This window comes from Notothenia coriiceps, unplaced genomic scaffold, assembly GCF_000735185.1.
Source record: "Notothenia coriiceps isolate Sejong01 unplaced genomic scaffold, NC01 NC01_scaffold00030215, whole genome shotgun sequence".
NCBI lineage: Eukaryota > Metazoa > Chordata > Actinopteri > Perciformes > Nototheniidae > Notothenia > Notothenia coriiceps.
The window spans coordinates 186,139-206,447 of NW_011362916.1; the positions used below are offsets into that span (position 1 = coordinate 186,139).

The 20,309-nt window shown below is 41.9% G+C and overlaps 2 protein-coding genes across 6 annotated transcripts in view; both read right to left on the minus strand.

Moving 5' to 3' along the window:
* The window catches only part of pds5b (PDS5 cohesin associated factor B), a 464,227-nt gene that overhangs the window by 40,520 nt on the left and 403,398 nt on the right, over positions 1–20,309 (minus strand). The window lies entirely within an intron of this gene.
* The window catches only part of cep131 (centrosomal protein 131), a 29,236-nt gene continuing 14,498 nt past the window's right edge, over positions 5,572–20,309 (minus strand). For 2 of the 4 annotated variants that reach the window (XM_010787285.1, XM_010787284.1), the window contains exons 14-30: positions 18,843–18,940; positions 18,535–18,714; positions 18,100–18,291; positions 17,838–17,975; positions 16,279–16,404; positions 16,088–16,204; positions 15,835–15,864; positions 15,379–15,481; positions 13,896–14,097; positions 13,401–13,508; positions 11,885–12,002; positions 11,652–11,726; positions 9,754–9,896; positions 9,150–9,327; positions 8,819–9,015; positions 8,167–8,227; positions 5,572–8,048 (exon numbers count right to left, since the gene is read on the minus strand). In XM_010787285.1, coding sequence (XP_010785587.1) covers positions 7,977–8,048; positions 8,167–8,227; positions 8,819–9,015; positions 9,150–9,327; positions 9,754–9,896; positions 11,652–11,726; positions 11,885–12,002; positions 13,401–13,508; positions 13,896–14,097; positions 15,379–15,481; positions 15,835–15,864; positions 16,088–16,204; positions 16,279–16,404; positions 17,838–17,975; positions 18,100–18,291; positions 18,535–18,714; positions 18,843–18,940 — 2,138 coding nt within the window. In that variant the 3' untranslated portion in view covers positions 5,572–7,976. The remainder of the gene's footprint in view (positions 8,049–8,166; positions 8,228–8,818; positions 9,016–9,149; positions 9,328–9,753; positions 9,897–11,651; positions 11,727–11,884; positions 12,003–13,400; positions 13,509–13,895; positions 14,098–15,378; positions 15,482–15,834; positions 15,865–16,087; positions 16,205–16,278; positions 16,405–17,837; positions 17,976–18,099; positions 18,292–18,534; positions 18,715–18,842; positions 18,941–20,309) is intronic. The other 2 variants (XM_010787288.1, XM_010787287.1) reach the window with 2 other exon arrangements.

Below are 20,309 nucleotides of genomic sequence, written 5' to 3' on the forward strand. Positions count from 1 at the left end.
CACACCCACCACAGTATAATCAACTACCGAAATGATAACAGTGCCAGGTATATGTGATGGACGGACTTTACAGTCTTTATCGTAGACATACTGGGGGCAGAAAAAACGTAAGTTCTGGGGGGGTGTTCCGATTCCGTTTTTTGGATAGTCTGGCGTGGTTTCGTCCATTTCAAACAGCTGTTTGACGCTAGGCTAATACCGAGTCTAGAGAGATTTCTCCTCTAGGAGCTCTTGCAAACCTTCGGCGCACTGCCACTCCAACAATCCAAACCAGAGGTTGAAGATTAATCACGGGACTGAGTCCTAAACGGTAGCTGGGGATTATGGGTGTTAGTGTCTTCGGCATCCTAAACCCTAGGGTTATGGTGAAAGGATCCGTCTTGTGTAAAACTTTCGCCAGAGAAGTTTGGCTGAAATGTTTAACGTTTGGCAGGCAGCCTTTTCAGTTACGATCGTCATAACATCAGTTGGCCACAGCCAATGATGGTGAGACAGCTAAACTATCTATTATTATGTCAACTGACAGGGAGTGTGATTATTGAAATAGGGTGTTAGCGGTCTTGTTGGTGTAAAGAAGAATGACAACAGTAAGACCTCACAACCCTATCCCCTGTGTGCCTTTTTATTCACAGGCAAGTCAACGTTGTCGCAGTAAAAGTCCCAAGATAGCTCCTGGTGCAATAAAATGTTCCCTTTCAGTGTTTTACTATTATATCTGATGTTTCTCTATTAATATTGCTGCTGGATTAATGTGTATGTTGCATCATGTTACTGCTGTAGATGTGTTTCCGAGCCGCTCCGATAACAACGAGAGTTACAACGAGAACGTGACGTCATATTTACACTAGACGGATCCTTTCTAGCCATAACCAACTCCAGGTAGTAAGTGAACTTTGAGTTATAGGGTTGAAAATTAGACTCCACTGTCAAAATCTGCTAAAAACACAGCCGAGCAGTAAGTATACCTCATAGAGCCGGGGAATGAGATACGGACACTGCATTTAAAGTGTAACTAGAACACAATTACTTAATGTTAAACAAATATCAGAGGTTAACTAAAGAGTGGGCAAGATGTCATTCAGGACGCAGCTTGTTTGTCATTTATATTTCACCTGTAATACGTTTGTAAATATAGCGTAAAAGAGAAAGTAATGATGATTTTTTAAAAATCATTTTGATAGATAATTGAAATAAAAAACACTATTAAAAATATATAATAATGACATTGCTTGAGTTTAATTCCTCCTATTATTTGTATACAATGTATAAAATCTAAGTTAAATATTTTTGAGGGATGCAGCGTAAAGAAGAAAAAAATAGTGATTTTATTTTTCCTTATTTTACATTTTATTATTTTGAGAGATAATTGTGAAAGGAAAATGACTTTTCTTTAAATATTTAAGAAAAAGAATAATAACAACATAGCTTAAGTTTATTTACTTGATTTATTTATTTTCATTTAAAAATATATATTTTATATCTTTAAACGCAAAAGGGCCCCACAGTCCAGTAAAATAAAATTGAGGTGTAGTATATAAAAAAAGCCCCAGAGCAGGGGAAGTGAGGAGGACACTCATAACCTTATTTTTACCCAGGCATTCAAAACAAAGAACAGCTTTCTAAATGAAAGACCTGCGAGCTCTGCATGCCCAAACTTAGCATTTAGTTTCTGTAACAGACTTTTTAGAAACAGCCATCTTTCCCATGTCTCTCCCCTGAGTTCATGCATTTTATCTGGACCGGCTGGCTTTTAAACCTGGAGCGCTGCCCATTATAACAACGCATACATTTCACATACGCGTGTAAGAGACTACCTCCATTAGTGCAGCCGAGTGCTGTGTGGCTCCTTTGTTAAAACCACAATGATACAACTAGAGGGGGGAATAAGTGCTGGTTAAAGAAAAACCATGGAACCTTTTATACCACGATCTAAAGGTTTAACCCTTCAACCTCGTCCCTTTTCTCAGCTGAACGCTGATTAAACTGCCACATCTCCTCATGTGTCTCTGATTTAGAAACAACATATGGAACCTAAACGGAGTGAGATGGTTCTATCATTTCCTCCCCTTATACCTTGCCCTAATCCCTTTACCCATTAGATTTAGGATAAATAATAACTAGCTTTTTTATAATCAAAATGGGGATCTACAATTACAAATCATTTAGGTTCATTATCAACATTTTCTTTTTTTCTTAAAATGCAATTCAAATAAATAAAATATCCCCCCCCCCCTTATGCCTGCCGAAATTGTGATCAACATAAACTAATAACTTTCACACAAAATATATACGTATGTGTGGGGGGGGATTATTTTAATAACATTTTGATCCTACCATACCTACACAACCCGCATTCACATTTTAGAGTTTAAATTTGTTTTAACAAATGTGTAAATGTATATGTATTGTTTTCATTTTGAAAAAGGAACATTTTTTAAAGCTGGTTGAGTCATCTCGAAAATTAACTGGTTGGATAATCTCCAAAAAAGAACGCCCATTTCTTCTCGGTGAGCGGAGCAAAACACACATTTCAAGTTAGATCTGTCACATTTACCAATCTTATCTACCTCTGGAACTAGCTAAATTAGTTATAGTTATGTTTATTGTTTACTGTCGGGTCACTCAATACTGGTTCAGCGAGCTGCTTGAGACAGGATGACAGGATGGGCTGTCAAAATCCCCCCCTGAAGTGACCAGTAATGCCGGGAGTCAGCATTTTAATTTCTCGTACAATATGTCAGACTGCCAGAACAATAAAAACCTGTCACTTCCACTTTCAGCTCGTTTGCAAATCACTGTGAGTGTGGTCACTTTGCTCACCTGATATGTTTGTGTGTGAAGCGATGGAATGTTTTCAGAGGCCCTATGGCGCTTGACAGAGGCGTCTCCAGGTTCAAACACAGGATGTAGACGCACAGCAGGGAGCCCGCGGTAACAAACCCGAGCAGCAGCTTCTTCTGGAATGCCATCCGTGTCAGGTAGTGTGTGTCCTCGGCCGGGGGGCTGTGTGTGTGTGCCCTGCCCTCCTCTCCTGGAGGGACATGAGGATGGAGGAGGAGAAGCCTGGTGTCTTGTGCTCAGGACTTTGGATCTTCCAGGAGTTGGAGGGTGATGGATTTAATTAGCTCACAATAGGATCCACTCTGGGCTTTTCTCAGCAAAACTACAGTGTGAGGGAGACAGAAAGAGAGTTGAAGGGCAACAACTCGGGGAGGGGGGGGGAGTCAGGATGGAAGGGGGGACTTTATTGTCAACAGAAGTAATCCCTTTTTAATGAAACCTTTGAACACATAGTGAAGAGTCACTATCTTATATTTTTTGACATGCTAATTTCATTTATCTCCTTCCTGCTCTTGCAGTTCTTGAAGTGTGACTTCTTGACTTATGTCTTATTTTTGTATTTCATTACTGTGTTTATGTAAGGAACTTACTAACTTATTGTCAGATCAAGTCTGACATGTTTCTTGTAAGATCACCAAGGACATACATTGAAACAAAATACAAGGAAGCAGACACGAAACATGACATTGCAACGTGTTCAACTCCCTTCATAGCCTACGTGAAAACATACTTGCCATTCAACCAGATACTGAAAAGAACATTACATTGCATTTAGCTGTCGCTTTTATCCAAAGCGACTTACAATAAGTGTGTTCGACCAACAAAATACAAACTTGAAGAAAACAGAATCATATAAGTACATCAGGTTTCATAGAGCTAAAACATTTCAAGTGTTACTCAACTGGCTTTAGATAAGCCAGTCCTTTATTAGTATATAAGTGCTTTGTTAATAATTATATCGCTCGAAGTGGAGTCGAAAAACACACCCAAGGAGCATTTAAACAGGAAACATGTTGCTGAACAAAAGTTGCAGTTGATGGGCAAACAACAAATGCAGGAAGCCAGAGGCTCAATCTTACAGGGAACTTCTTTTTTTTCGCTCTCCCTCCAAATGTATGCCTCTGGAGGTCCCAGCAGATATTCAAGACATTAGCATAGAGTAGACCCCCGAGCACCACCTTATTCTCCACTTCTCACCTCTTTGTAAGTGTAATAAACAAAGCCCAGGGCCATTCTGTGAGAAATATCTAAACTAAGTCTCGAGCTGCTTTTCTTAAGTCCTTCAGAGTAATCACTTGATAAGTGGGTCAGGGAAATAATAACAGCGCTGATGACAATGTGAGTGGTACAGTTTCCCACGCTTGTGGGACTCCTGGCTGAGGGTACATGGGGAATGGAAAGAATGTGTTGTAGGGATCCAGTGATAAACTCAGCTGCCATATCTCTGATAACAGACACAATAAGGGAAAAAAACTCCAGGGGGAATTCATATTTTCCACACATAAAATACAGTTTTAGCAGATTTCTACTAGATGAATTCAAGTACAAGTCTCTAAAGTGGCTGAGAAGGAGTCCAAGCTAAATAAAAGACAGGAAAGGAAGCATACAGCATCAGACTGTGACAAATCATGAGTCTTCCTTTAGTCAGAGTCACCATGTTGCCGTCTAACATGAACAAAGCCATTCAGATAGAAAACAGACAGATAAAGTAAGACATTCTCTCACCAGTAGAAATCCTCGTTTGTCTTTAGTCTCAGTGTTTCTCGCATGGTCATGTATTCCTCTAAGTTAGGAGCTCTGCCTCTCCTCTGGTGAGGAGCGTCTCACTACCAGCCTCAGCACTGTATGGGCGGGACCATTGTGAAATGAGCAACAGCTGCTGGCAATTGGTCAACCCCCTCAACTCCACAGCATGAGAGGGGAGGGCTGGAGAAAGAGAAACCCACTCTAGGCTGCAATAAAATCAGACATGAGCAGACTGCTCTAAGGATCTCTGCTATGCGGGAGACCCTGGATCACACACACACACACACACACACACACACACACACACACACACACACACACACACACACACACACACACACAAACACACACACACACACACACACACACACACCACACACCACACACACACCCTATCCCCCTCGTGTGCCTTCGGCAGTCTCAGACACACACACACACACACACACACACACCTCAGAGGAACTGTCAGGTGACAAGCAGGAACATGCAGGCTGAATTTCCGCCACACAGCTGACAGCTTTTTAAAGAGACTCTCTGCACATCCACAGTTACATTCACTCCAGCCAGCAGTCAGCCGGGGCCCTCGGAGCCAAGTGAGAGTCAATGGTGTGGGTTCCTGAGTGAAAAGAAAGGAAATACTCTGAAAGGAGAGACACGTTTCAGTACGCACCACCGGTTGCTTTGGCAGTTTTGGAGGAAGTGAGCTAGCTGGAGGGTGAGAAAAAAAAGAAGGGGAAGAAGGAGGGGAGAAGTGGGTCAGTGCTGGACATTATTCCAGATGTATAGGCTGAAACATCCCTGAGGTGGTTTTAACATGGCAAGAAAAAGGCATCTAGGACATGCCTTAAACTAATTTATAAGATTTGGTTGACAGATATTTCAGGAATTAATTTAAATACAGTGAATAAATCATTTGAGGCTCCAAAACAACAGCTATTTTGGCTCTTAGTTTGGATTCCGCAGGGTGTTGGCGGATAGTTGTGATTAAAGACACTTCTTCTTCTTTCCCAACCCGTGAGTTATGGTCTGAGAGAGCAAGGGATGATGGGAGGGCGGGTGTCAGAAACAAGCAAACAATTGTCTGTTCTCACATAGCGAACACAAATGAGAAACACAGCGCGTCTTCCCAGCAGTCTTTGCTTTTTATTCTCTCTTCAGTCACCATCTTCTTCACAGTTTTTCGAACCATCGCCATGATTAACAATAAAAACTAAACTAAAACAAGATAGGAAAACAGTGAGGTCAAGAGATACTGGTACATGTAGAAATTCAACAAGCTATAACCGATGACAGCTGGAATGGTTTGTATACAAAGTTACAAATAAAATAAATAAAAACAAAAAAAAGGTACATCTCTGGTCAAGATGGAAGGAGTGGTGGCACACAAACACACACAAGGCAAGGCATATAACCACTTGTAGGACGGTAGAGCGTGAGCAATGCCAACAAACAATTCCTCATGACTCAGAGAATCTCAGTAAGTGATCCTGAAACTCACAGTGACACATAACCACGAAAAGATATATTTATATAAAAACGTATATTTATTTTACATTCTCCTACATTTAGGAGGGTTGAAAGTGGTATTTGGCTCTTGTGACAATCTGATATGACGCCTCAGGTCAGAAACTACATTACCCATAAAGCTGCACTACGTTACTGCTACCCTTCCACTACATTACACTTCATATGAACCCTTTACATTGTGGCTCGGACGACTTCCATGTCAGAAAAACCGGACATACTGTATTTAAACCATCTACTAATGGCATAGTTATAACGTTTTAGCACGGCAGTTAGCAGTTCTGCTAAGTAACTGTAAAAACACTAATTGTGTCGACTAGCTTTGAAAAAAAAAATACTTCAAATCCTTGACCTTTCTGAGGACCGATAACACTACAAGAGGTCATTAACAGTGCTACATTGGAAAATAAATAAAGAAAAAAGGAACAGAATAAATATTTTCTGATGTGAGGGTCTAATTTTGGGCCTGAACAATCACATCATGTTGCACCTAAATAACAGGCTTTACTTCCAGCTGTAGAGTTTCTCTCTGCAGAACAAACTCTTGTTTCAGCCCCACACCCCTCGCTACCTCATGCTTTGGACCGTTCTCGCTGAAATTGTATCCACAAAGACTTTTTGTGCCTGGCTTCAACCCTAATCATTGTAAGGGTTAAGGAATTGGAAAAAAACTAAATTAATAAAATGCAGATTTGAAGTGCTGAGGGGAGGTGTCTCCTGAGAGGATTAGGAAACAGAGTATCCAAAACGCAGATCGTTTACATGTGTGTGTGACTCGAGGCCCCCCTCTTGCCGGTTGAGTTTGATGCGTTTTGTCACAGTGCAGCCTCTGGATCGGAGCGGGCGAAAGCTATATGGCTTTTAACATGCCTCTGGTCACATGCCTTGTGCCCCCTTAAACTCTCCTACCACCCTCTGCTCTCCTAATCCTATAAACATCTTCTCTGTGCATTCCTTCTTCCCTGCACCCCCGATCCTCTCTCCTCTTCCTTCTCCCCCACATTCAGAAACTTTCTCTAAAAATCATCCGTCTTCCGCCTCAATCATGCCGTGTCCTTTTTATTTCCTTTTAGTTACATACTCGTCCCTCTCGCAACATTCTACTCACACTTTAGTGTGTAACCAGTGTTGATAAATCACTTCGTACGTCTTGGTTGGATCTTACCTTTGGTTTGAGACACACATAACAAACTGTTCAGAGCGAGGCCATGTTATAGATCCTGTAATTAGCACTCGCCTTGAGGGGGCACTGGGACAAAACGCATGACTCAAGCAGATAAAAGGGGGCAGCATGAGTACAAACAGGAGCTCTTATAGCCGCTCTGATGCCCAATGGTTTGTTTGAAGTGGTCCATCTCCCACTTTACACCAGCACAGGCCCGGGCTGGTTTCACAAACATCTGGAACTGTTCTATGTGGCAGCCCTGTGGGGAACATTGAAGCATTCCTGCTCAAGAGGGAGGGGGAAAGGGGGGGAAGTACAGTCACAAAAAGCTGCAGCAATCCTCCTTTTGAAAAAGGGAAGAAGAGGAAAGCGAAGTCCAACCATAGTCTATTCATTTCTATTCATCAGGTGTCACCTGGTTTGTGGCATTTAAATTAGGGACGCTCCAACACAACACATCCCTTCATGCCTGGAGAGGCGGGGCTAAACATTGAGGCCCAGTTCATGTCCCTATTCTGTACGAGGTAGGACAGGGTTCAGCCACTTGTTCCACCTCCTGTAGTTCCACAGGTTCAGTCTAGCTGGAAGGAACAACATCCAAGTGAATACAAAAAAATCAGGTGAGGGCTCGTGCGACACAAAGAATAGAGCTTAGAGCAGAGGGGGGGGGAGGTCCAGACAGATGAAGCCCTCCTGTCAGTCACTTCTCCAGCAGCTGCTTCCTCTGCTGCTCCCACAGGGCCTCCAGGTGATCCGCTCTTTTCAGGGCAGCCTTTCAGAGGAGAGAGCCATATATTTAAACATGCTGTCAGTCATCTCTGCACAACCGTCTTCTCTTATGTATCATGCTCTGACAGAAAGAGGCGCCTGTGTGTCGTTGGTTGACTCACCTCGTGCTGCTTTCGGAGATTATTGACAGTTTCTTCCTTCTTCAAGATGGCCGACTTCACTCTGGCAAGTGGCAGAAAAGAGGACGTTAACAAGGGAAACTTAAAGATAGATTTAGGTTCGCAATAAATATGATAATACTTTCCCCCCAGCTTGTGAACCAAATATGTTAAATAACATTAAGGTTATTGAGGTTGACGTTTTTGGGTCAACTCCTAATGCTATGGTGGCTTATTTCAAAACAGAAAATGTCTACCAATATTTAAAATGTCATTAAAGAGTTATGACCAATATACTGCTAAGAACAAAAGGACCACTTTAGCTCATTTATTTTGCATTTATAAATGGCAAAGGCTGTATACCAAATGTTGCACGTTGTTTGTAAGTGTTCATCACCTTTTTTGTTTTGTTTTTATAAATCCCCTTCTCTGTGCCGTTTTGACCCAAACATTTTTAAAAACACATCTATGAGCCTCATTCTGTCACATGGTGACACATTACCAGGATTAGACATTTGAATAGATTTGTACATGTCATTTGACCTAGCAGGCTCTTATAAAGCAGTGGTTTCAATCTTAAAAGATGTTATTCAAAACTGAATAAAACGATTTATTCAAGCCAAATGTTATTAGGTACTCTTCCCCTCCACCTTACCGTTGGTGGACTTCTGCCAGCTCCTCCTCCTTCTCCCTGGTGACTCTCTCCACCTCTAGCCGTAGCCGAGCTCGCACCTCTGACACCTCCACCTTCATCCTGCGGTTCTCCTCCTCCGTCACCACCAGCCGCTCTGCAAACTCCTGCCTGATCACCTCGGCCAGGCTGCGGCGCTCCTCCACCAGCTTATCTCGGGTCTGAACAAACACGTTCACGAGTCATTTCATATGGAATCTTTCTCACTCATACCACAAGCTGCTAACATTAAAAAGGTAATAACATGGAACTAGAGGGTTTTATAAACGACTAAGAAGAGGGATTTGCTCCTTACCTGAGTGACGTCTTGGGTCTCCTGACCCTTCTGTCTGAGCGCGCCCTGCAGTCTGATCAGCTCTCCCTCCGCTTCCATCTGATGCTTCCTCAACTCTTGCTGTTTCTCCACGGCCGCCCTCTCAGAGCGCTCCAGCTCCCTCAGCTCAGTCTCATACTTTTCCCTCACGCGCTTCACCCTGAGAACAGAGGAAAAGCTTTAAGTGACTTCTTGGAAATATCTATAAAAGACTATTTCTCTAAATAACTACAAAACGTATCCTACTTCATTGAAAAGCTCCAGAAGAAATAGAACAGAGAGAACCTTATTTATTGTCATTAAGAGAAGCAATAACTTAAGGAATGGGTTAAAAGATGATAACTTGTTTTTGAGTGTAAACTGTAGATCATTTTATTATGTATACCCTAAAACAAACTAGGATTTGCAAAAGTAAAATTGTAAAACCTATAAGTCCTCAAGGGTCAAATCAACATCGTCTTTATATGTAGGACAGGTCTGAGTCAGATTAAGGTCAAAAGATCTCACACACACACACACACACACACACACACACACACACACACACACACACACACACACACACACACACACACACACACCTTACCTGTTGTCAGCTGCCCTCTCACACTCCTCTTTGTCCTTGCTGGTCTCCTCCTCCAGAGTCCAGATGGCGAGCTCGATCTCTTTGTCGCGCTCCCGCCTCAGACCTTCTTTGAGCTCACGCTCGCGGCTCAGCAGCCACGCTTCCTGTGAACACACACACACTGTCTTGGCTGCCTTATGACCACACACCCACATAAAAAGGTAATAACACACCCAGGTTTAGATAAATGTGGAAGTTTGTCCTCATTGGTTAATTCTTCACCTATTAACAACTCACTCATGTATTTATTTTATTAACGGCCACTGACTCATTAAATGTTTTCTTCCTCATTGTATGTGATTTACACCCAGAGGGTTTCATCCACATCACAGACTGCAGCAGCTAGGATTCTCTTTGGTTTCTCACCAATCATTCCCTGTTCGTTTTAGATTTTTAAATACGATTTTATTACTTTTAGAGCCGTCTGGTTGGGGCCCGGAGCTACATGGTGGAAATGTTAACTCAATAAGAATCGCAGCCTTGAAACCTTCTGGACGGTCCAAAGTTGAGGCTGATATCTAAGGGTGACCTTTCTTCTGCCATGGGGGTCCCTCGGCCTTGAGACAACCTGCCTCAGGCGATAAGGCTGGCAGAATCAGTAACACTCATATATATGTAATATGTAATGTAAAGCGCTTTGAGCATTTGGAAAAGCACCAAAATAAATGTAATGAATTCATATTATTATTATTATCATGCATTTCTGGGTTTTCCCTTCCTGAAGTGTGTTGTATAGATTTTCTTTCTCCGTTTACTTCTGTGAACATATCGACATTACTTTCATATTTTTTTATGTTATTTTTAATACTTTTTGTATCTTTTATTTAATGCTGTCAAAATTATCGCGTTAACGGTGGTAATTAATTTTTTGAATTAATTGCGTTAAAATATTTAACGCAGTTAACGCATGCGCAGAATGGCCCGCCAGTGGCGGCGCCAGGGTATGGCTGGGGTAGGCTACAGCCATACCAAGAAATGGCTTAGCCCCACCATCAAAAATGATGTTAAAGTAAGCAAAATAAAATCCGCCAACTCGCGCCGAGAATTGCACAGACAACAGTTAGTAAGATTGATTTCAGTAGCCACTTGTCTGGAAATACCGAAGACCAGAAACGGTTTTGAAAACTTTTGTCACGTAGTGATTGTCTTCTCAAATAAGACCCCACGGTTTGATGATTGATAGGTGTGTGGGCTGTCTTTCATTTTGACACACATAACAATGTTACAATAAACATAGATACTGTATGAGAAATGGATATATCCGCCTTCTTTCATTTATCTTTCCATTCCCACAACAATATACATAAAGAAATGGCATATTTTGGACATAGGTCGAATGGTGATTAATCATGATTAATACATTTTAAATGTTTGACAGCCCTACTTTTATCATAATTTGCCTTCTCGCTACAGTGTTTTTGTGTTCCAATTAAACCTTATTTTAATATGACTTTTTTGGCTTTCTATTTTTATATTGTCTTGAATCCTGCTGCTTCTTTGCTTTCATGTCAGATCACTTTGTAAACTCTTTTTCAAAAGGTGCTGTATTGATAAAGTTATTATTACTATTCTTTAAGTACACAGTTGAAAAGCACAGGTTGCTCTCACTCTCCTGCACTCCACAGAGCTGGACACGTGCCACCTCCCTCAGTCACTATGGAAAATAGATTTTTGGCAGGAGTCCTCGTCTCCTCCTCTTTTTACATTAGTAATGACGTTAAAAACCACTGAACCAGAAATATGTGCCTGCATTGGTGATGGATGGGCCTATGAGCACAATGCAGGACATTCCGTGCTTTGTCACACCTCAGTGTGAACAAAAGAAGGTCGAGTTTAGACAGAACAGAATGTCAAAAAACCTCTTTTTTCTTGTAGCTTTCTTCCCAGGTCTGCTTTTCGATGTCAATGCGTTCGTGTAATGCCTTCATCTCCAACTAGGAACACAAAGAACACTCAATTATCTTGCTGCTTTACCTTGTTAGCAGATGGATGTTAGCAGATGTGGAGATACTAACTAGACAGACTTTATTTATGGGTTCTGTTAAAGTCTATGGTTAATTATACTGTTATTGCGCCCCATGTCGCTCATCACCTGGTGTCTCCTCTCCTGTCCCTCTCTGGTCTTGTCCAGCTCTTCTCTGAGGGCTCGTCCAGCAAGAGAGTTGTTCTCCTCCAGCTGTCTCCGCAGATCCTCCAGCTCACTGCGATGCCTGCCACACAAACAGAAAGAAGAGCATTGAGAAGTAGAACCTAAACAATCGTTTTGGCATTAATCTAGCGTTAACTGACGGCAGAGGCTGCTAAAAAAGACTGGAATGTCTTCACTGTTTGACTGTCACACAAGCAACGTCCACTGATGCATATCCCCCATCCCCATAAGGTGTTTTCAGGCTGAATTGACACTATTTGGCATCATAACGCCGTTATTAAAGTCTCTCTGTTATTAGATGGGTGATGTTAGCATAGCATCTGACTGTCTCTTGACTACTTGTTGCCATCATATTGTGGCATAAGTTGTTTTCTACAGGAATATCTTACCGGCATATTTTTCATTATTATTGTACTTGTGATAGTCTGACATGGCAAACGGTGTAGCCCATGTATTGGTTAAATCCGATAGCTGCTATAATACAAAACAACAGGAAAACGTATGCTGCTGAAATAATAGCGAACGGATGGTCAATAAAAGTAAGGTAAAAATAAACAGCATCGCACTATACCTGGTTAGTGTTGCCTGACTTCATATGTGTGGTTTTTACAGGTGTGTGGACACATTCTAGTCCCTTTGCTCAGCGCTACTGCTTGTAAAGAGTTCTCTTCACTGTACTCTCAGTGAACTGTTATTGCTCAGGTTCATCTCTGACGTAAGCACTTTTGGGTGCCAGTTGTTTACATTTGGTTAATTGTAGATTGGCCTATCATGTACACTGAGGCCAGTTCTGTATATTGACATTGTTTATTCGTTTGAGATACTCAATAGATATATGTCTTTCACTGTCCATTAGATTTTTTATATATTTACTTTTTATGTTTGTTTATTTTCACTACGATCTCATTTGTATTTCATGTGCAGTGCCTCGTTTACATGCTGCTGTGACGGGAAACATTCCCAGATTAAGGTCACTAAATTAAATCAATAAATGCGGGATGTTAAAAAATGAAGTATCTAAGTGTGTTTAACTTTAGTTATCACTTCTTGATGCTGTTTTTCTTTTTGTTCAATATTTTTCCTTTTAATGGCACTTAATAGAGCTTACATTAGTCCTCTATGTTTTAAAGGTCACTTGGTGCCTAGCAGCTGTGTTAGAAAGAATATATAAAGGCTACATGTTCCCTGCAGGACTGAGACTTTGTGCCAGAGCATGATGGTGGGTACAACAGAACAGTTCCTCTACTCTGTAACACACAAGCTGAAAGCAGTTCCAGTCTAATCCATCTTCAAGGTTTCCCGTCAACAGTGTGCCAGCATTACCCAACCAGACTGGAACCTAACTGCAGTGTGTTCTTAATTTCCCACTGACTCAGCCTCTTCTGGAGACCTGCATGACGACCAGCTACTGGAGCACTGTGGGGAAGTCTCTGGCTGAGGGTTTTTTCAGATTTCTCACCTTGCAGCCAGCTGAGCCAGCCTCTCTTTCTCATCGGACACCTCCTTGTAGAGCCGCCTCCTCTGCTGCTGCAGGGACAGCTCCTCCTCCTGAAGCTGCTTCTCATATCTGACACACAGAAACAAGAATGGTCAAATAAATAGGATTTATTTCATTTCCAGTTTGTTCAAAATGTCCTAATGTTATCTTATTAGACCAGATGTGTGAAATTGTAATGAATTCTCAATTTATGGCCGAAATATTTGTTCTATGAGGTCAAAGAGACCTACCGCTTTGACTATTGACAACCAAAATCGAACCACTTCATTTCCAAGTAACAGCTTGTGCCCAAATCTTAGAAAATGATATTAAGAACCTTCTGAGATATTGCATTCATGAAAACATTGTGCAACAGCTACAACTGTCGCCAGCACAGAGACATAAGAAGACCCAGTATAGTAGTGTATGACATGTGTTACAGTAAAAAGGCCTGCACTGTTGATGTGTCAGGCCTACCTCTGTTTGGCTAGTTCCCTCTCTCGCTGACACTGCTCCTCCTTGTCCCTCTCCAGCTGCTGGCGGAGCTCCTCACACTGCCGGACGTAGCGCTGGGCGGCGCGGTCGTCTGCCTGCAGCAGCTCCGCCTCGTGGAGCGTCCGCAGCTTCTTCAGCTCCTGTTTGTGCTTGGAGATCAGCTTCTGGATCTCTGGCTCCAGACCTGAGGGAGGAGCAGGAACAGAATATAGTTTGTGTTCAGAGGCTGGGTGGGGCCTGCATGAAGTTCACGGCTCACTGGATAACAATTGCTTGGGGAAAAATTGGGATGACTCATGTTAAAAATAATTCTGGAAGATGAGACAACTGTAAGCAAACAACTCTGAACAGTCACAAGGCTTGAGAACCCAAACACTTCAACAGCACTGGTTGACAACTGTCTGTGACTTTACATTAACTCAGCATTTCACAGGCATGCAATAGGGGAAGAACACTTTATTCATGCTGCCCTTAAAATACATGCTCTATTTTCAGCTTCTCACTGCAATGACATAGCTATACAGTATGTTTTTGCAAAGGCATTGAAGCCCTTATCTATGCTCACAAAAACAATCTGACTTGCCAAGGTTGCTGGTGTAAAGCAGCCTTGGTTAGTTTGTTTGTGTTTGACTTTGGTGAACACTAACTAAACAAAGTGACAGAGTGAAAATATTCTGCCAAAATCATACACTTCAACTGATATGATTCTTTTTGGATGGCCTCAGTGTTTTCTTTCTTATTCTAGATAGACTGATGGATGACCTCGTACAAACCCCACTTCAAAACATCCAAACTATCCATTCAACAAGTTGGAAAAGGCAACAACCGACAACAAGTACAATGGATACATTTACTAATCATGTGTCCAAATAAACAACATTTTAGATAGTACACTTCAACTGATATTGATTTTTTTTAGATGGCTTAAAAATGTTTGCAGTGCTTTGTTGCTCACCGTTTCTCTTGTTTGTTTGTTTGTTTGTTTGTTTGTTTCAAACTGCCTTATCATAGGTTATAAACTGGCTATGGATGATCTCATACAACCCCTACTTGAAAACATCTGAACTATCAATTTTACAAGCTGGAAAATGCAACAGCCAGTTTAATAGATACATTTACAATACTTTGTTTATTTTCTAATCCAGCATCCAAATAAACAAACCTGTTACATGGGACAGACGCAATGTAGCATGTATGTTTGAGTTTGATGGCATGCTAAGCTACCAGCTGCTGGAAGGTAAGAGACTTAGAGCCAATGTGAGCCCTGAAAGGAATCTTGAGGTCATGTCACATTCCTGCTAAAGGATGCATGGCACCTGCACAGTAGAGGATTGTGAAGAAAATAGGTGTTATCCCCTAAATTGAGTAGAATTACAGAGCATTAGTTTACCCGTGTTTCCTCACTGTTCGTGTACCCTGATGGTTTAATCTGAGATTTCCGCCCTGAGCCGAGGCTGTGCGGTACCTTTAACAGTGATCTCTTTGATCTTCTTGGTTTTCTCGTCAATCCATTTCTCCCGGCGGATCTTCTCTGTGGCGCTCATTAGCTCTTTCAACTTCTTGATTTCCTGTGGAGGGAGGGGGGGGATTTAAGGTTGTGGTTCTGTGTCAAAGGGAAGTGGCACAAATAGACTAGCAGCAGGGTGTTTGTGTTATTTAAAGAAGGAAGGGGTTTTACACAGAGACAAACAGTGACACATTCAAGACCAATTCCAAAAACACCACAGTGGTTATAAGAGGAAGACGACAGCAAGAACAACAGCTTTTATCTAAATCTAAACATTACTGAAAAAAGAATGACTCACACGCAGACAGACTGTCCGGCAGAAGTTGTGAGGGACAGACAAATGAAAGGGAAAAGGAATGACAGAGTGAGAGAGATGATCGTGCCAAGGATGACTGTGAGAGGAAAAAAAGTTACCTCACACAAGGGACCCAGAATTTGCCACACCTAAAGTCCAGGAAAAAAAGATGTATAGACAAGGACAGAGAAAGAACGCAAAAAAGGAGGGAAAAACAGAGAAAAGACGGTTAAACAAAAGCAGCACGGCAAGAAAGCAACATGATCGCACAAGATGCAAAGCAGAGAAGCAGAAGGTATTTGCAGTGAAAGCTTGCCCTGCACATGCCATTCATTTCATTATTAGATTATCATTGTTGAAACCTATTCTCACCATCTCATGTTGCTCCTGCATTTGTGCAATCTTCTTGGTATACTTTTGGTCCACCTGCTTCAGTTCCCCCAACACTCCTTCACAGCGCTCACTCAAAGACTTTTTGTCATTGATCAGCTGAAAGAAAAAAAAACACATTTTAGACCACAAGTCATACCAAAAAAAAAATCAGATTGTGTGTGCACTCCTACCTGATCAATGAATGTCAGGTGTCTCTCGATGGTGGCTTCATATTGTTCCTTCTGGAGCTGGAAGTTTCTGTTCAGCTCCTTCTCCGTCTCCTTCACGTGTCTCACTGTGAGCTCCCTCTGCTGGGCCTGAAGGTGAGGAGAGGAGGTGAAGGAGATTAACACCCCTGAGGTCTAAGTATTTTTTATCGACAGCAGCTAACAAGACTGAACATGTCTCTCTATAAAAGGGAAACACCACCTCAATTAACAAATTCCGAAATGCGATTTCCATGGCCTAGGGAAATCAATATTTTGAACATTAGCTTGTCCCTCAAAGCCAGAAACCAGAGAGGTAATGCTATGTTCACAGAACGACACGGCAACAGGCGGCTACAGGTCACTGTAAGTGAAAGCCGGTTATATTAAGCTACAAACACTAAAGGGGGTGTGGCACGGACAAATCAAGGCTGAGCTGCAGAAACATCAACTAATCAGATGTTTTCAGATCACAATGTTGGTTTTGTCTAAAAAAAATAATACAGGTTTTAGCCAGTTCCCAGTGCCATTTCACAACACAACATCAACAAGAGCAACACTTTAACAACAACTTGGCAACAATGTAGCTGGCCACACTTGGATTATGTAGACCAGGGGTGTCAAACTCAATTTCATCACGGGCCATATTAGCATTATGGTTGCACTCAAAGGGCCTGTTGTAACTTTAAGACTATATAAATATTGAATATATATAAAATAATGTTATTGCCTCTGCATTGGATTGTTATCGGATAGGGTAATAACTTCATAATTAACTACTTCTGAAAGCAGAAGTCTTCGGCAAATAATTGCAAGTCTCTTCAGTGAGAATGTCACAAAATGTTTTAAAAAGAAAAGCCAAATTCTGATGATAAAAAGTCAAAACAAAAAGAAAAAAAGTGACATTTTGAAAAAAAAGTGTAGTTTATGGGCAACGTTGTTGTGGGCCACGTAAAATGAAGTCACGGGCCGGATTTGGCCCCCGGGCCTTGAGTTTGACACCCCTGATGTAGACCCACAGCAAACTGACTGTTTTCTTTTTCATTTACAAAGGAACTGTATTCTATTGTAGTCTTCCCAATAGTGCAACAGAACATGTAGCCATATACTCAGAGCTCCCATTTGGTGATCTCATCTAAATCATCTTTCGCAATTCATTGTCTATAAAGCAGTTCCAGACTTTATACTTGATGGGGTCACACATTTGAGTTTCAGCACCCTGGGTGCTCCACATTAAAATTGAGAGCATATGTTGTTTGAAGGAACAGAGTGTGCTATTACTATATGAACAACCAAATGGTTTAGTTTAAATGTATTACAAATATATATTGGAAAATGAAGGCTTGATCCTATTTTACAATATAGAACAAATTAAAGTTAAATGTCTTAATAAAAGTGACTTTCACACATTCACTGCACATTGTGCTCTACTACACTCTGGTACTGAGTTTGGACTGTCTAGGACCATAGTAATAACATGTATGAATACAAAAAAATGGATGTCCCCTTTAAACTGCTGTATTATGCGTGTTCATTTCCCCTACCAGAGCGGTCTGCAGCATGTTGACGGTGCGCTTCTTCTCCTCCAGCTGAAGCTTGATTCGCATCATGGAGCCAGTGACCTCAGCAGCAGTGGCAGACGCCTGCTCCACTCCAACCAGCTCCTCCTCAGACAGCACAGCCTGAGAAAACACAGGCTGCATTCAACAGGAAGTCCAGACTTTTTAAACCTTTTGGCATTTTTCATTATTCAGGAAATCCATCAACAACAGGATGAACATTATCAGACAAGTGCCAGATGCCGACCTCTCTGTGTGACCCTGAAGTGACAGAGCGAGGTCTTTCCTGTTCAGACTTCTCCATCTCATCCAGGAAGCTCATGATGCTCTGCAGCTTGGCCTCAGAGAGCAGGGCGGCCCCATCAGGCAGTGCAGGGTGGAGGCTAAGCTGACCGTGCCGCTCCAGGTTATCAGTGGTCAGAGAGTTGGAGTCCACATCCTTTGATCAGACACAGTGGAGACGCATGTTACATTTGGGACATCACTGGCAATTTATCTAACAATCGCTGTTTCAGTAATCATTATTTCATTCTATTTGAGTTGTAGAATTTACTCAATTATTTCGTATTTAATTGTCTTTTAGTTTTTAGTGATGAGTTCACACCCTTTTCATTACACTCTGGCTGAAGGTTAGCACTTTGAATACTTCAGTTATGAAAATGATGTATTGACGAATTCTCACCTCATCTATCCAGGCGTATTTCTCTTTAGTGTAGCACTTTGGCTCCGACAGCCTCTGCGGCTCCGACTCTAGCAGCTTCAGGGTGTCCAGCAGCTCGTTGAGCGTGGTTTTAGATGGAGTCCTGCTGGACAGAGCCCCCTGACGCTGGTCCTCCACACTCACTGACCTCTGCAGGATCTCCTGGAATTACCAAACACGCTTAGAACTGGAGCATATGAACAACTGCTTCAGAAATGTGCACTTGCTGATGGACTACTTGTGAATAATTAAGATCATTAAAGGGTAGTTAGAGGCTTTTAATCATTTACCTGGGAACACTGGGAGCCTCTGCAGTTGGACAAAGCAGGGGAAACAGCTCTGAAGCTGGAGAGCTCCCCGAACTCAGTTACAACATTCAAATTTGAGTCTGAGGAAACATTTACAGTTATTACAAATCAAAATCAAAAATGTCCCAAATTGGGATCAATAAAGTACTATCTTATCTTATTACAGGGTTCTTTTAGCAACCTTTAGTGCAGGGGTTTTCAAAGTGTGGGTAGGTGAGCCTCCCCTCAGAGAACATAAGAACAGCCGCGCCCCCCCTCCCAATTATTATTGCTGTTATTATTATTATTATTATTATTATTGTTGTTGTTGCTATAATGCAGGGGTATTCAATTGCATTTCAAAGAGGTCCAGTAAGAGAAAATGTAATTAAATGCTCTGTTTTCGCTGTCTACCTTCCGCCATTTGAAATTACTCCGACTGTTTCTCTCCTCTTGTCGTGTCTCTGTGTGTGTTTGAATCTATCGTGCTGACTGCACCGATTTGATTGGCTGAGTAGCGTCACCGCCTTAAAACATTAAACAATAACTTTTTTAAACCTTTTTATTTTTATGTTTTAAACATATTGTATAAAACTCCCCCACTACTTGGACTATTCCTTGCACCCCTCTAGAATAAGCCTGAATGGTCTCAACCATATTGCATCAGTAACGTGCACTTGTTATTATAACAAGATCGCAAGGACGCTGGTAGCGATCGGAAAATTGAGTGTTGTTCAGTTTGTGTGTTGTGGAACATGCGTGTCCGTGCATGAAAATATACCACACACCCAATTACAATTGCATGTTCAATTCACTACCCTGGAAGTTAATACAGTTGTTAAAGTTGGAACAGCCTTTGCGCAGCCGTTCTTCCTTGCATGTCAGTCGCCGACACCTTCTTACAGAGGACAGGCACATCTAGCTGCAGCACGACCCGTATATTTCCGCACGCCGTGTTCTCAAGACATATTTTATTTAACATTTTTTATGTTTCCGACATGGTGGATAAATCCTTATATGCTCCCGGCGACACACTGAACGTCAACTTTGCCTCCTTATTACACTCAGCCCTACTTTAGTGGGTACAATGAGTCTGCATGTTTGATGCACAGAGGAATAAACGCAGATCATCCTCTGGCTGCAGCCGACCGACACTTGCTTTTGATCAAAGTCAATGCGGAAAACCTGCACTCACACAGGTAGGTGGAGGTGAAGGGAATAAGCACTTTTACAGCCTTTTTGGCGAGGTAGGGGAACTCGGTCTCCACAGACAGCCACAAGTGGGCAAGTGTCACTTTACTCGTCTTTTTCTCGTTCTTTTGTGTCTCACGCTGCGCCTCCCCTGAAGCTCTCTGGCGCCCCCACGGGAGGCGCGCCTCACACTTTGAAAACCGCTGCTATAGATGATAGTGTCACTACCCGATCTGCTATGGGGGTTATTCCCTATCTTTATTCAAGAGCGTGGTATTT